General features: G+C 47.0%; 1 protein-coding gene across 1 annotated transcript; it reads left to right on the forward strand.

Annotated features, from left to right (window-relative positions):
• Positions 1-8491: 8491 nt before the first annotated feature.
• On the forward strand, positions 8492-13439 carry LOC118096572 (homeobox protein vent1-like). Its single transcript, XM_035138529.1, has 3 exons — positions 8492-8723; positions 9232-9461; positions 13077-13439. Exons 1-3 carry the CDS (start codon positions 8492-8494, stop codon positions 13437-13439), a joined length of 825 nt encoding a protein of 274 aa, XP_034994420.1.
• Positions 13440-17241: the final 3802 nt, after the last annotated feature.

Genomic DNA, 17241 nt, shown 5'->3' on the forward strand with positions numbered 1-17241 from the left:
AACACCAGGAAGAACTTTCTGACAGTAAGAGTTGTTTGACAGTGGAACAAACTCTCTTGGAAGGTGGTAGACTCTCCTTCCTTGGAGGTTTTTAAGCAGAGATTGGATGGCTATCTGTCATGGATTATCTAGTTGCAAGGGGTTGGACTAGATGATCCTTGGGGTCCCTCTCAACTCCACAATTCTATGATTCTACAATATTATCACATTTTGCTGCATCACTCAGCAACCTTGCTGCTGCATTCTGGACCATCTTCAAGGGCAGTCTCATGTACAGCGCATGACAATAGACTAAAGATGAGGCTACCAGAGCATGTATAACTGCTGCTAGGCTATCCAAGACCAGGAGGGGTGGGAAAATACCTTTATTTTCCTATTTTCATAAAGCTTATACTCCGCTTGATTGAAAAAAGCAAACAAACCATCAAAGAGTGGTTGACATTCATTGCCACTGGGGCTTCCTAGACCTCAAAGGACAATGATGTCTCTAGTACAGATCTGTCCCTATTCAGAACAGGCTCTAGAGCACGGGTGTCAAACACAAGGCCCGGGGGCCAAATCCGGCCTGCCAGACCTCGTCATGTGGCCCGCAAAGCGCCCCAGCCAGCGGGACCCAGCAGCGGGACCTTGCTGCTGAAGTGCCCCGCCGGCAAAGCGCTGACAAACAGCTGGGCCCGGGGGGGGGGGGGGGTAGAAAGGCGGCCAGAGCAGCGCTGCGTGGAGCGCCCCGAGCCACAGCAGGAGAAGGAGGAGGCAGCTTGCCGGGTCAGCGCCCGGCAGCGCCGCACGGAGAGTCCCTCTCCTCAGAAACATAGGATGCTGCTTTATACTTCTGGCCCTTAAACCCTGGAACCAGGAGAGCAGCTCCAGTGAGTCAACCTTAGCCAGTCCCTTTGGTGAAGGGTGGTGGCTCACTGGCAGAACATCTGTCCTGCATGCAGAAGGACCCCAGCATCTCCAGGTACTAGTAGCTCTGCAAAGGTCCTGCATGAAACCCTAGCGAGCCTCCACCACCCAGTGCAGTTACCAAAAATCATTTTTCAATAAATTGTACAATAATTGTACATTTGAATATCTACTTGCCATTATTCTGACTATGCTTCTGCTTTCAGAGCTAGTTATTACTTACATTATTACAAAAAACAGTAATAATTGAATGCAGTGACAATAATTTATAATAAAGAGTGGACACATAGTCCTACAGATACAACCGGCCCTTTGAGGGTGACCAAACTGCTGATGCCCCCCCCCCCCCCGATGAATTTGAGTTTGACACCCCTGCTCTAGAGTCTAGACAAAACTTCTGGATTTGGGAGCCACCCATCACCAGCAACTAAGAGCCTTAATGTAGCCCATCACTGCCTTTAGGCACTAGTCTAGCAACTAGTCTGAGAATTGTGATGGAATGGAGAGATAGGGTTGGGTAGTTGGGCAAAATCCACATACAGGACTGATGACAACATTGGTTGAAACTTCCTGGTGGCTCCATATGTTCATATAGATCAGGGGTCAGCAAACTTTTTCAGCAGGGGGCCAGTCTACTGTCCCTCAGACCTTGTGGGGGGCCGGACTATATTTTGAAAAAATATATGAATGAATTCCTATGCCCCACAAATAACCCAGAGATGCATTTTAAATAAAAGGACACATTCTACTCATGTAAAACATGCTGATTCCTGGACCGTCCGCGGGCCGGATTTAGAAGGTGATTGGGCCACATCTGGCCCCCGGGCCTTAGTTTGGGGACTCCTGATATAGATGTTGCAAAGCATGGGGGACAGAATAAAGAGGCAATGTTGTGCTGCTTGCATACATGCAAAAAGTGTCCCATGCATTTTGCAACTGCATGCATTCAGTATTTGGGATGCAATCACATTTTTAAGTTTTAAGCTTTAGGTACCTGTAAGGGATGTGGGTGGCGCTGTGGTCTAAACCACTGAGCCTCTTGGGCTTGCCGATCAGAAGGTCAGCGGTTCGAATCCCCACGACGGGGTGAGCTCCCGTTGCTCGGTCCCAGCTCCTGCCAACCAACCTAGCAGTTTGAAAGCATGTCAAAAAAAAGTGCACGTAGATAAATACGTGGGAAGGTAAACGGCATTTCCGTGTGCTGCTCTGGTTTCAGTGTTCTGTTGCACCAGAGGCGGCTTAGTCATGCTGGCCACATGACCCAGAAAAACGGGTCCTGCCACCTTTGACAAAAAAAAAAAATGTTTCCCACCCCTTCTTTGTTGAAGGTTCTGCTTATATGTAATATTATGGTATGCAAAACATTAATGGAAACTCTTCACAAAATGGCAGTTTTAAAACTCTACAGTTGTGGTCTGTAGTGTGGAACTTGTGCATTATTCACAATGTCTGAAATATGGTGCTGGAAACAAACCTTATAATATCAACAGGTCTGATAGCCATTCAGATGGTCTGGAGGCCTTCTGCCTCTTGGCCTATTTAGGTCAGCCTGTGAAGTCTTGCAGTGTGTTTGTGTTTGTGTTTGTGTTTGTGTTTTGTCTCAGTCTGGGAGTCTCTTTGGGATGTTGCCTCCTCCTGTGGAAACAAAACTTCCAGCTGTCTATGTGATAGTATGAATGTTCTTCTGGGTTTGACTATCCAGAATGGGTCAAGTACAAACTAAAACAGAAAACTGGAATGAATGATCCAAGAGTTCTTCTAGGGAGAAACTGGTCCTGTGTTGCAATGGCTGTTTTAACTGAGAGAAGACAGAAAGGTAGCCAATGGCCTCAGAGGAGAATTGGGGGCCTGTCCTTCGATTTCCCAATCTGCCTGCTGAAAGAGAACTGTACTACTGCAACTTAGTTCTGCTGAAGGGCCGAGCAAAGAAAAGTCACTTTAGTAGCAGGTGGAGACAGGTCTTCCAGACCGACCCCTAGTAGGCCTATCCATCATTTTCTATTTCATTGTATCCTTCCATCAACTGGTTCTTTTTAAGAAACAGACCATCCCGTATGCTGAAATAAGTGCACAAAATGTGTCTAACTACACATTAGAATAAACTATACTGCATGTCACATCAAAATGGCTCTGGCAAATCATGTAGCAATTTCCAAAGAGGGATTAAATAGCGGGAGGAAATGATGTCGGAAATTGCCAGCTGCTTATTACAATCTCTGTGTCTACCTGCCGCCATTTTGTGACCAGTTCTGACCTTGCAACACCATTTGTGACTGCTGAGCCTTAGTAATATTTAGCTCCTCAAGGGGGCCCTGGGGGTACATTTGGAAGCTATCTTGCTGGATTATTCTTATCAGAGCCTCCCTTTAGATTTATATTCAGATAGTGCTATCTTCCCCGCACCCAGAAATACAGTAGGCCAATCCACATGGGAAATAAAATTGCAGTAATGTGTTGCAATCCAACATTGAATGCATCAAGTTCAAAGGGTGACAAATGGAGGCTACAATCTTGGGTTCAATTGCTTCAGAATAATCACACTCAAGTGAATAAGGAGATTTCTAAGGAATGGCTTCAGGGTATTACTGACAGGCTGATTTAAATCAAGTTCTCCTTTGATATGTAGTACTTCAGAACAATGATGAATACTACTTGTTTACGGAAACCACTAGAACATGTTAATTTACAACTAAATTGAATATTGCTGCTATTTAGAAAGCCATGATTAACTTTACTATTTTGAATCTATTAGCAGAATCTATTTAGTCAAACCAGCAGCACTGGATTTAGGGCGTTGTGGGCAGTTTCCCTGCACAAGTGCAGAGCAGAAGGGGCACATCATTAATAATAATAATAATAATGGTAATCTGTACCAAAATGAATGATCGTGAAAATAAACATGGGGAAGTTGCACAAAATGTTATCCTTGTTCAGGGTGCCATACCCATATTACCAACGTCTATCCCTGAAACCACTAGTGACTAGAGCAGGCATCCCCAAACTGCAGCCCTCCAGATGTTTTGGCCTACAACTCCCATGATGCCTAGCTAAGAGGACCAGTGGTCAGGGATGATGGGAATTGTAGTCCAAAACATCTGGAGAGCCGAGGTTTGGGGATGCCTGGACTAGAGCATCTTAATTTACAACTTAACAGAGCACTGCTGCTCTCTGTGAAGGTATAATTATTTTTGTCCAAGATTTAAAATTATTTTAGAAATGTTTGCTTGATACAGTAATAGTCTTGCCCGTTCATTTATTTATCGCACTTCATGTGGCATGCATATCTCCTTCTACTCCATGGACCTCACAACAACTCCATGAGGTACGTTGGGCTAAGAGACATTGGCTGACCCAAGATTGCTCAGTGAGCTTTGCAGCTGAGTGAGGATTTGAACCCAGGTCTCCTTAGTTCTAGAAAAAGAATGAGGAACCTGTGGCTCTCCAGCTACTGCTGGACTACAACTCCCATCATTCCTGATCATTGGTCATGTTGGCTGGGACTGATGGGAGTTGGAGCCAAGCAATCAATTTATCATACATAGCCAAAGGCCTTTACAATGTACAGCAGAGGGCAAGGCAAGGCTTTCCTCTGAAATCGCGTGGCATACCCTATAAAATTTTACAGCATAAAAAGTTTGTAACATAAAAAAATTAAAGTTAGAGAGCATTAACAAAACCGGAAGGGAGCTCCTTAGCTGCCAGAGCAAATTTGGCTACCAGGTGTGTAATCTGTAGATCTTTATCAGCTAAGAGTTTGACTGTCACCTCCTGGGGGGATTGGCCTGAGAAAAGTTTAAGAGTATGTATAGATAATTTTCTCTATCTAGGCATTGTATATAGGGGGCAAGTTAGCAGGTAGTGGATGATATCTTCTCTACCTGATTGCATCCATAAATGCATTTGTTCCCAAAGGGGGATTCCCAGGTGTCTCCCCTCTAAGTATGCTGATGGCGTCTGTTGGAATCTTAGTTCAACAAATGCCCTATGCAGTTGCGGGAAAGCTGGTATCTCAAGGTAGTGAGGCCTTGAATGGTTGATCTTAATTTGGGAGTACTGTACAAAGTAGAACATTGTTTATAGCTGCCCGTTACTCTATCTCGATTGGCATCCTGGTCAAAGATCCAATTTTTAAGGTCATGTGAACCAAAGGCCAAATACCAGTATGTCTCCATTTGGAGACTGTAAGCCCTAAGCTTATTGTGACACCTTTGCACCCAGTCACCTGTCCTTAGTTGCTCTAAACAGCAGAGCTTAGCAGGAATATGGTCCTCCTCGGAGGCATTTAGTCTGCACTAGTATCTGAGGGGACCCAGGTGGCACTGTGGTTAAACCACTGAGCCTAGGGCTTGCGGATCAGAAGGTTGGCGGTTCGAATCCCTGTGACGGGGTGAGCTCCCGTTGCTTGGTCCCAGCTCCTGCCAACCTAGCAGTTCGAAAGCACGTCAAAATGCAAGTAGATAAATAGGAACCGCTACAGCGGGAAGGTAAACGGCGTTTCCATGTGCTGCTCTGGTTTGCCAGAAGCGGCTTTGTCATGCTGGCCACATGACCTGGAAGCTATACGCCGGCTCCCTCGGCCAATAATGCGAGATGAGCGCGCAACCCCAGAGTCAGTCACGACTGGACCTACTGGTCACGGGTCCCTTTACCTTTACCTTAGTATCTGAGGTAGGGTAGTTCGATTCTTTCTGGGTGTTATCAAGGGGAGAGCCAACTCAGCGCTGAGGTCCCCAGTGGAAGCCCCAATATCTGCCTCATGAATTTGATTTGTTGGACTTCTAGTACAGATTTGATACCACTTCCCCAGATCTCATCCCCGTAAAGCATTTGTGCAATGATTTTTGACACATAGATCTTGATGGCTGGATTTATTAACTGCCCCCCCCCTTCAAACAGAAAAACTTGAATAGCTGTCCAGTAGAGTGGGCAAATAATAACTTGGTTACATCCAGGTGGAGTTTCCATGAAAGCTTTTCATCTGTAAGTAATCCTAGGTATTTACACCTATGTACTTGCTCAAGAGTATGAACATTTAATGTCCACGTGGATTTAGTAACCCACTTACCAAATACGACCACCTTAGTCTTGTCCTAGTTAACTTTTAGATGTTCTTTTTTGCACAGTTGGCCACATTCAACCAGCTTCCATCTGAGTCCAACTTTGTTCAGGGAGAGCAGAACAAGCTCACCAGCATATAGCAAAACGGACAAGTTGGAGTCTGACAACATCTGCAGGACCACAGGTTCTGCATTCTTGTAACCTAGGAGGACATTCTAACCACTAGACATGGCTGTAGCCAAGGGGGGAAGCTGCTCCCCCAAATCAAGTAAAACAATAGAAATACTTAACTGACCAATCATATCAGTTCTACCCCACAACAAAAGTCCTGCCCCCATAACAAAAATCCTGGCTACACCCATGCCACTAGACCAGGGGTCGGCAACCTTTTTCAGCCGTAGGCCGGTCCACCATCCCTCAGACCATGTGGTGGGCCAGACTATATTTTGAAGGGGGGGGGAATGAACAAATTCCTATACCCCACAAATAACCCAGAGATGCATTTTAAATAAAAGGACACATTCTACTCATGTAAAAACACACTGATTCTTGGACCGTCTGCAGGCTGGATTGAGAAGGCAATTGGGCTGCATCTGGCCCACGGGCCTTGGGTTGCCTACTCCTGCACTAGACTATCCTAGCCTCTCACGCTTCTTTCTAACACTGAAACAAGAGACATAATTTATATCAAAACAAAGGATTTCCACCCGGAAGAGTAGGGTTTTTTTGCTTGCTTTTATTTTTAACAAGAGGAAATGTCCTACTTTTACTTACAAAGTATTTATGATTTGCATACATCAAAATAAATATGGCTCGGCCCAGTATACCTGAAGGAGCGTCTCCACTCCCATCATTCTGTCCAGATACTGAGGTCCACCTCCAAGGGCCTTCTGGCAGTTCCCTCACTGCGAGATGTGAGGTTACAAGGAACCAGGCAGAGGGCCTTCTCAGTGGTGGCACCCACCCTGTAGAATGCCTTCCCATCAGATGTCAAGGAAAAAACAACTATCTGACCTTTAGAAGACATCTGAAGGCAGCCCTGTTTAGGGAAGTTTTTAATGACTGATGTTTTATTCTGTTTTTAATTTGTTGGCAGCTGCCTAGAGTGGCTGGGGAAACCCAGCCGGATGGGTGGGGTGTAAGTAATAAACTATTATTATTATTATCATTATTAGGGAAGGATAACTTGCTGAAGCCAGTTGGGGTACCAGGTCCTTAATATAAATGTTAAAAAGGGTGGAAGAGAACACTCTTGTTTCACTCCACTTGAAGTTTTAGAGGCTTCAGTCATACTTTCATTTAGACCAGGCATCCCCAAACTTTGGCCTTCCAGATGTTTTGGACTACAATCACCATCATCCCTGACCACTCGTCCTGTTAGCTAGGGATCATGGGAGTTGTAGGCCAAAACATCTGGAGGGCCGCAGTTTGGGGATGCCTGATTTAGACCAGCTCTGACCCTCATTTCCATATTGCTATATAGTCCTCTAATCAAGAGCAAGAGTCTGCGGTCAATGTCAGAACTTGATAATTTCCCCCCGTTTCTTTCCATTATAGAATCAAAAGCAGTGGATAGAGGAAGGGTGCATATAGATTATTCTTAAAATACTTAGTGTATTTCCTGATAGAGCGGTTCAGAGTAAGCATTGCTCAATAGTGCTACGTATATCCTCTGAATCTTGCTTGTTCTTCATAAATGATGTGGTTAATTTGCAACCAGTCTAATAAGGTAGTTTCTGTAGAAGATGCCAAGCATAAAGCTTAAGGATATACTCAACAAGCTAACTGGCCACTAGTTATGAGGGTAGACTCATAGAATTGTAGAGCTGGAGGGCATCCTGAGGGGCATCTAGTCCAACCCGCTGCAATGCAGGAATCTTAACACAGCAACCTCAATCCAGTTTGAAACCATACTGGTCCCTGCTTAACTTTGCAAATGTGCTAGCAGCTTTATTGCTGCACCGCTAGGAGCAGTAGTTCCTGTTTGCCTTCTTAAAAATTGGAGAAATGGTCTTTTTCCAATTTCCCTGGTACTATTTATGGTACTAAATAGACACGCCAGGGTCGGCGTGTCTTGATATAACTCTGGAGGCAATATGCCAATTTCGCATTTCTTCATCTTATGTTCCCAGATTTTACAAAACCGTTTTGGGGCGACATCTCTAGAAGGCAGTTATGCAGAATTACCAATCACTGGGTCGGGGTGAGGGAGTGTCCTTCCATGTTTAAATCTTTTATCCCCTTCCCCAGCTAAAATTAGAAGACCACCACCAGATAACAACAGAAGCGAAACACCCTTGGGACAGGGCGTAGTACGTATATTGATACTAAGATAAGACACACCCACTTGGAAATAAACTCTGCATTGCCGGGAGGGGGCGCTGTAGATTGGCCGGCCGCGAGTCCTAGTGCTAGTGCTCGCAATTAGCCAGGGGCTTAACGTAAGACTCGCCGTCGTCTATAAATTTGCAGTAGAGGGCCGGCCCCCTGCAGGAGAAGCGTGGAGGTCGGCGTGTTTCGTGCGCACATGGGTCAGCGGGTTTGCGATCAGCAGGGGATCGCGCGCAAGCCCCATATCTGCTGCGTGCCCGCTCCGAGCGCTCCCAATTTGTGCAAAGGAAGCTCCCGGTTAGGGAAGGCCCAGCCCAAGAAGCCATGCCCCTCTGCGGGATTGCGCAGAGAAGACGCCGCCGCCGCAAGTGGAGGAGAAGGATGGAGCAAGGCCCCTGAAACTGCCGCCGATGACTCGCTAATCAAGAGTAAGTCAAACGCCGGACCAGCCTCACTGAGGACTAGTAGCATTACCAGGCAGTCACGTGGTGGTAGTAACGCTGTAATCCTCGCCAAGTGCCCCTGCTAGTTTTTGAGCAGTACTGGAGAACCTCCTCTAGGGCGCAATAGCAATGCTGTGCTATTTGGGGGGGGGATACACTTGGGAACAAGTCCTTTTAAAACCCAACAGGATATGCCTAGGGTTGCACTAAGCAATGGATGTCGCCACACCCCGAGTCTACCCGCGTTTAGGAGTGGAAATTGTTATTGGGGGGGGGGGTGAGAGTTTAAAAACTGGGGAGGCGCGGTGTGTTGCCTCTTCTCCCCCAGAAAGAGAGGGGTGGGCTTTCTCTCAATAATGTTTGGCAAATGAGCCCTGGCGAGAAAAGACCCCCACCCACCCCCGCTTGGGGTTATTTCAGCGAGACCTTGTTAGGTGAGCGCAGGAAAGGAAGGCAAGTTTGGCTCACACTTCTTGCTCTCCTGCTTTCGTAGCCGGCAAAGGACCCTGCGCAAGCGAGCCGGTCTCGGCCAGGGAGACGAGCAAGAGCGCCGCTTCCGACGTGAACCTGGACCCGGAGGAGCGACAGCGCCACTCCCGTTTGCGCACAGCGTTCACCATAGAGCAGATCCGCGGGTTGGAGAGCACCTTCCGGCGGCAAACCTATCTGAAGCATTGGGAAAGGCAAGGCTTGGCCGCGGAGCTGCAGCTGACGGATGAGCAGGTGAGTGACTGGCCTGTGCTGTAGGCAGTAAGCCTTTGAGACACTTACTCCTGAGTAGTCCCGTTGCCTCTTGAGGTGCATTTTTGGAAAGCTCTTCCTGAACTACGATTTCTTTTCTTTTTTTAAGAAGTAGTTTTGTTATTGATATATTGATGTGGGAATGGTCTGGGGGTGGTTTGGAGATCACTTGCAAATTACATGTACACGACCTGAAGCCTGTGATGGGAAAAAAAAGCAGGGTATAAATTTAAGAGGGATTAAATTTTTAATAAATTGTGCAAACTAGAGATGGAGCTGGTTGAAGATGAAAAAGGGTTGGATCTGGATTCAAATCCACATTCTGCAATAGATAAACTTTTGGCTCATTGCTCTTGTCTCATCCTGACCTACCATACAAGGTTGTTGTGAGGATGACCTGCCCTGAACAACCATGAAAAAGGATGGAAACAAATGCCCTATGAATCTCACATAGGGTAGCCTACTTCCCAGTGGAAGAAACGGCAGGCTATAAATGTAATAATAAAATAAAAAGCTAAATCATAAGTCCTAAATTATTGCTGAAATCTCAAGCGCACTTACTGAAGTGTAAGACCATACAATGTAAAGCACTATGATACTACTTTCATCATGGCTTCCCCCAAATCTGGGAGCTGTAGTTGAGCGTGTTGAGGATTATTAAGAGAGCCATGTTCCCCTCACCTGGCTACAATTTCCAGGGTTCCCTGTGAAGAGGAGGGATGGATTGTTAAAACTATTCTGCGAATTGTAACTTTGTGAGGGGACTAAGGAGCCTGCCAATAATTCTATAAACCCCTTAACAAACTACATTTCCCAAGATTCTTTGGGAGAAGCAGCTGCGATAGTTTAAAATGGTATAATAGTGCTGTGAGTGTAGGACGCAAATGTGGCCCAAGTTCCATGGAATTCATGGCATCTTTTGAATAAGTAAGCTTAAGGATTGCAATGTGTTGCATGCCATTTTAGAATGAGCATCCTTAGTCTCTAAATGCTTTGAGTAAGTAAATGAAGCACAGGCATAGGGGTAACTTTGACATTAAGAGTCTGCAGTTCTTGAGTGTCTCTTGGTGGGGCCACCCCAAAGAGAAATGGCAAACCACAAATCCATTTCTCTTTAAAGAACCTGCTGTGAGATTACTTTAGAGAAAATAAGTGCCTTGTGGACTGGTGCCAAGCTGCCTTTTGAAATGGGAATTCTTGCTGAGTGCTGCATTGTGCAGATGGGAGCGCTGGCAACTGTCTTATCCACATGGCTTGTTTGCATCCATTTAGCAAGAAAGACCAACTGCAGGATTATGCCCATGCCACCTCTTATTTATCCAGCTCACTCATCGAAAGACCTAGGGCACAGTCATTTGGTAAATCACTTAGGTTGGGCATCCTTAGGTTGTTGGTGAAATGTCTACAGATGTCGGACAATTATCCTGAATATTTTTGCACCAAATTTGTAAGAGTCGCTGTGGCCTTACTCAGACAGCTTATAGACTGTGGAGGGGAAACGGTTCGCTGCCCTTTAGTATTGTAGTGCATAATTAACAGTGCAAATATGCCTTCCTGTGGAATGAGCTCCATAGCAGGTGTGTTTGGGGGTCACTGCTTAGACTGCAGTTCTCTGCATGTTTATGTTGCTTGCTCAGTGGAGCTAGTTGCCCAGATTGCAGCTTTAAAAACCTTTGGGATCTTCCCTGCGATCTCAAGTCTGTGCCAGGGCTCTGGATTGCAGAGAGTTTCTATGTTTGTTCCATAGAACCTGATTAGAAAACTCCCTTCCAACTAGCTTGCTAAGGTCTAAGCAGAAGGTTCAAATTTGGGGAAGGTGGGATTCTGTGTCCTCTCTTGCCTCCATCCCCAACTGGAGGAATCACTGATTTTCTAGGTATTGCCCTGAACACATTTCATGTCTGAGGGAAGTCCAGTTACCGATCACAGCAATCGGCTTGCCAGGCCCTTGATCAGACACTTATAACTAGAGCTTGAAGGGACCTCTGAAGTCATCTAGCCCAACCCCCTGCTTGGTGCAGGATGCAAGTCCAGTGTCCTTGATGGGAAGCTGCACAGCGTCTTTATAAATACATCCAGTGAGATACTTCTGTACGAACAGTGTACTCAGAGAAGCGGACACAGAGCAATGGATTCAAGCTACAAGCAGGCCCGTCTTAACCACATCCAGCGCCGTGGTGCAAAGGTCCCTCTGGCACCCCCTCCCTTCCCAAAATTTCGCCTGGAGCAGAGGGCGCCGTTGGGGTTGGTGCAGGTGCCAGTGCTCTCGCTGCTGCCCAGCGGCCGCAAGGAGCTGGGCTGGCCAAGGAGTCACTTTGGAGAGGCACGCGACACTGGGCGAAGGAAGCGGCTCCGCAAGGCAACCGCGGCCCCCTTTGGCCCCGGCCGAGCGACGGCGCCTGCTGCAACAGGTCGCTGTTGCCCGCTAGCTTTGAGCAGCTGCCGCCGCCTACAACAGGAAGGGAGGCAGTGCGGTGCGGCACAGCGACTGACAGGGACCCCGCCCAGAGGTGGCGAGCCCACCACTGCCTGCCTACGTACCTGCTAGGCTCCCCGGGCAGGCGTCGGCTGGCAGCATGGCTGGGGGAGCTCTGTCCATGCAGTAACGTCGGCGTGGGGCCGGTAGGAGCCGGAGTCCCGCTCTCCTCCCTTGGAGCGAAGGCGCACCATGCTGCGGTTCCTGAGCAGGACCTTCGGCCGGCGGCTGATGCAGCGCTATGTCCCAACTCCTTGGTGGGAGTTTTGCTGGCCGCGCCCGGCGCCCCAGCACCTCCGCACATCCCCTACTGAGCCGTGGCCCCTGGACCTCTTCCCTGGCGCCCTCCAGTGCCCGGTGCCGTGGTTCCCCGCGCCACTAGCCTCTATGGCTAAGACTGGCCTGGCTACAAGAAAGAAGATTCCACCTAAACATTAGGAAGAACTTCCTGACAGTAAGAGCTGTTCGACAGTGGAATTTGCTGCCAAGGAGTGTGGTGGAGTCTCCTTTGGAGGTCTTTAAGTGGAGGCTTGACAGCCATCTGTCAGGAATGCTTTGATGGTGTTTCCTGCTTGGCAGGGGCTTGGACTGGATGGCCCTCGTGGTCTCTTCCAATTCTATGATTCTAGCATGTAAAATTGGATAGACTAGTTGGATAGGAAATGGCATCAGGGAGGGAGCCTCTTAACTGACTTGATACCCATTACCATATCATTTTGCCACTTTTATCTATTGCTCCATTGCCTTTCCCCGCTGAGCGTTGTGCTCACATCTAGCCACTGGCTTCTGTATTTCATAGCCTGTAGTTTAGGGGTGGATTATTATTATTATTTTGGTTCAGTTGCCCCTGACCATTGGACACAGTGCAGGGGCTGTCAGTACTTGCAGTCAAAAGCAGGCACCATTTTGGGGAAGCTTCCTCAAGATCATTGCAGAGAGTGGTTTATGATCTGCTTTGGGAGACGCATTGTACAATACTAAATACATGGTAGTGCTGCCATTTTGTTACATGGAAGCTGGTCTGAATGGCTGATTGATGTAAGTGACTGTGCATTCTGAGAACATGAGACTGTTTCTGTGACTACTAGCTTCTGAATTTACTTTATCATTCTTTTCATTAGGTTAAAAACTGGTTCCAGAATCGCAGGATGAAACTTAAGCGACATCTGCAAGACTATCGCCGAGGTATCCGGCCTTCATCTTCCAGCTGTCTATTATGTCAGCCCAGGATCCCAGGCAGCCTGCCTGATGAGTTTGCCATGTATTCTTCCCAAAGCATTCTACCTTATATGCCAAATCCTGCTTTGTGGCCCAATCCTCCTGGCTGCAAGTATCTGCCCTTCCAAAATCCACCTTATCCATTTCCATTACCAGGTCTGCCTTATCACTTTCCAACCCAGTTCTTGGGAAATTCAACTGAAGAGTACAAGATGGATTCCAAGAAAACTTTTCCTACTCCTGCATTAGGATATGGGATGGTGTAGTAGATCTTGTTCAGAAATATGTTGGTTTTATTGCAGAGCATATATAGGTAAATGTGGAAAAACACATAACATTGAATAAATTGAATATTGAATATTGATTGGAGATTAAATAATTGAGAATAAATTATTTTTATATAAATGTTTTTGGGCGATTGCTTTATTTCAGTGTTTTCTAAAAAATCCTGCTACAAAAGGCAGGTGGTTATTTCAGCATTGCTATTTCAGCATTTTCTAAAGTTTGGGCTAGATGTCTAGTGAATGAATCTGCAAAAATTCCTACAAAGACTGCTAACAGTGATTGTACATGGCAGCTCTGCAGAGCCTACAAAAACAGTTAACAGCTAAGCTAGGAAGTGCGATTAAATGTCAGTAAGTGGGTAAAATAAATACTGATTGATTGAATTTGTATACCCGAAGATCGTAGGGTGGTTCACAACATAAAAAAGAAAACACCAAATACACAAGACAATAACAAACCAATAACCCCACCCAACAAACACATTAAAAAGGCCATGGCATGTTAATCAACCAAAATGGGTTGATGGAAGCAGTGGAGCTTCATTTAGTAAGTGTGCCAATGGGAACAGTGTTAAAGCACAGCTGCAGGATGGGGAAGGGATATCCTTCCCATTTCCCATACATACTGTAGTCACCCCCTGTGCACTTTTTTCTGTAGTGCTAATGGGAGCTTTAAAGAGACTAATTTACAAGAACAACATTAAGAGCTGGTTGGGCAAATGGCCCATCTAGTCTAGGGTCCTGTTCTCACAATGGCCAAACAGATGCCTCTAGGAAACCAGCAAACAGGAACTGAGCACAATAGCACTCTCCCAACTTGTGATTCCCAGCACACTCTTACGATCTTACAATATTCCCTAGATTTCCCAAGAATGAACCAGCAGCTGGTGGATGGACAGTGGGAGATCCAGTTAATGAAATTTCCACATCCTGTATACTTTAGCTCTTAGAAAAACTGACCCCCCACGTGTTCACTATCTGCGCAAAACTGTTGCAGTCTTATTCTATGTATGTTGACTTGCAAGTGGACCACTAAGCTCAGTGGGACATACCAACAAGTCCACCCTCCTGCCTACTTGCAGCTAAGTCTTGTGACTCTGCCTCCCTTTCTCCTTTAACACTACCTCCTTTTGCCATTCCTTTGCCTAGCACCTCTCACCTGCACTGGGTCAGCACCATGGACAGCAGTGTGTTCTTCCTGGTCCTGAGATGATCCAATGCTTTGAACTGCTCAGCTGATAATTCAATGTGGCCTCAACCTGACAGGGTGGTGGTTGTAGTTGCAGAGCTGCTCCTGCTCCTGGCCTTCTAGGCATCTTTCTCCAGGAGGGTGAGATGTTTCCCCAGTTCACTATATACCCCATTCAGAAAGAGATCAGAAACCTCCCATTTGTCTAATAGCACCTACTGGGGGTTGGGCTATGAATGATCACCAAAGAAAAAGGGGTGGGGAACCTTTTCTTTTTCAGCTCAAGGGTATCTGATCCTTTGCTTCTGCAAACCTTCAATCTCTTTTGCCCCCAACCCCACTGCCCCATCTAAAGTACCTTGCCTGGGCTTGCACTGAATGCAGCATTTCCAGCCTAAGATCAAGTGATGAAAGACCTGTGGCCGGTGTGAGGAACCTTTGGCTTGCCAGGTGTTGCTGAAATGCAACTCCCATCATCCTCAGCAAGCATGACCAATGGCAAGGGCTGATGGGAAGTAAAGTTCAGCAACATCTGGAAGGTGAAAAGTTCCTCACACCTGGCCTACAGTAACAAAATAGGTTTATAACTAATGCACCTTGGTTTAGGGTTGGTATTGGGAGAGAGCTTTAACAGGGTTGGGTTATTGTGCTTTAACAGCTGTGTGGAAATTCAACAGGTGAAGCTAGCAGTGAGCTTCAGTCCACTTTCAGGTTGTGGGCGGGGTGGCCTAGTAATTTAACAGTCCTCTCAAGTGGGCTTTTGCAGTGTAGAAAGTTTGAGGGCCCCTGGGTTAAAGATTGTTTGGTATGGAAATACAGTTATGAGAAAATTTCCCATGTTGACCTTTTACCTATCTGGGATCCTATTACTGTACTTGCTTGTGGCACACTACGCAAAGCATAGAAAAATGTTTGGCAAATGTGTGTCTTCTTTTCTGAGTGGAGCAGAGGGCCCAATCCACACGGAGAGGCTCGTCAAATCTTGTTTGCATGCCTGAAGAAACCCACTGACTTCACTTTGTTCTCCTAGGTCTCCAGCCAACTCCCCTTGGCCCTCTGGGCGCACAGCTCTTCTGATGTGGGCTTGCTTCTCTTCCTTATATTGGAGTCCCCAAATGTGTGGTGTATCTTTCTGGGGCCTGGCTTTATAAGAAGACTGAGCCCACTTAGTCCAGCATTCTGTTTTCAAAGTGGCTGGCCAGATGCTTGTGGGAAACTCTCAAGCAAAACCCGAGTGCCAGAGCACTCTCGCCACTTGTGATTCCCAGCAACAGACATTCAGGAGCGTACTGTCTCAGAGACTAGAGGTAGAACATTGCCACCAGAATTCACAGCCCCTGACAGCCTTCTCCTGCATGAATTTGTCCAACCTGCTTTTAAAGGCATCCGAGTGGGTGGCCATTACTGGCTCCTGTGGGAGAGTTTCACAGCTATGTTGCGCTGTGGGAAGAAGTGCTTTCTTTTGTCTGTCCCGAATCTTTCACAGATCCCTTTCTTATGTAGTTCCAAAGGCACCACCTCCATCCTGCTTCTGTCTTTCATCACTCATGGCTGTGATGAACTGTCGCCGTGTGCTCAGAAAAGCCTCTCTTCATGCCTAGGAACAAAGAGATGCTGCTAAAGGTCTCTCTTGGGGTGGCGGCTGCATTTCCTCAGCCTTGCCTTTTTAAAATCCATCCCTCACATATAGAAATGAGGGAATTGCGCTTTTGCCTTTCTCGGGGGGGGGGGGTCTGGGAAAAGTCTGTGAGGTGGGTAGGATTGCTCCTATGCAAGCCAGCTACTTACGATGGAGAGTGGCAACTCGGGGATCAATGGGGCTGACCCACAGTGTGTGTGTTTCGGTGTATGCAGACTTACAGCCTCAGGCTGCAATGTTATGTTCACTGACTTGAAGAAAGCCGTGTGGACTCTAATGGGATCAGACGTCTTCCTGGGTGTGAATCGGTTCAAGAATTCACGATAATCGTATGAAAATTGGAGGTGTCGGGGCTCGATTTGCTCTTTTGATTGCAGAAATGGTAGGCAGGCGGCTCAGGTAATTTAGGAGCTAGGAGAATGCACTCTGCATGTCCTCTGAAGAACTTCTGCCTTTCAAGATGCTATTCTAGTGCTGAACTGCAGAGCTGGAAAGAGGCTAGCGCCTTTTTGATTTCAGCGAGAGAGAGGGGGGCTTTCATTCAGTGACCCCTCCAGTACCACCACGTTATGATATGTCTCGCCAGGGGTGCCATCTTGAATACAGTATTGGGGGGGCAGGTAAGCCCTGCCCTGCATAGTCAATTATATGGCATGGTGCACACACCCCATTTGACTTGCAAAGCACATCAACTTGGGGGGGGGAGCTGGCCCCCTCAAATATTTTATTGGGGGGTGGGCCCAGGGCTGGATTTTGAGGCCCTAAGCTACTGAAGATAATGGGGCCCTTTATATAGTGTTGGTGCTGACCTTTAAAGCCCTAAATGGCCTCGGTCCAGTATACCTGAAGGAGCGTCTCCACCTCCATCATTCTGCCCGGACACTGAGGTCCAGCACCGAGGGCCTTCTGGTGGTTCCCTCGTTGCGAGAAGCCAAGTTGCAGGGAACTAGGCAGAG

Source organism: Zootoca vivipara, chromosome 5 (genome assembly GCF_963506605.1).
Source record: "Zootoca vivipara chromosome 5, rZooViv1.1, whole genome shotgun sequence".
Classification (NCBI taxonomy): Eukaryota; Metazoa; Chordata; class Lepidosauria; order Squamata; family Lacertidae; genus Zootoca; species Zootoca vivipara.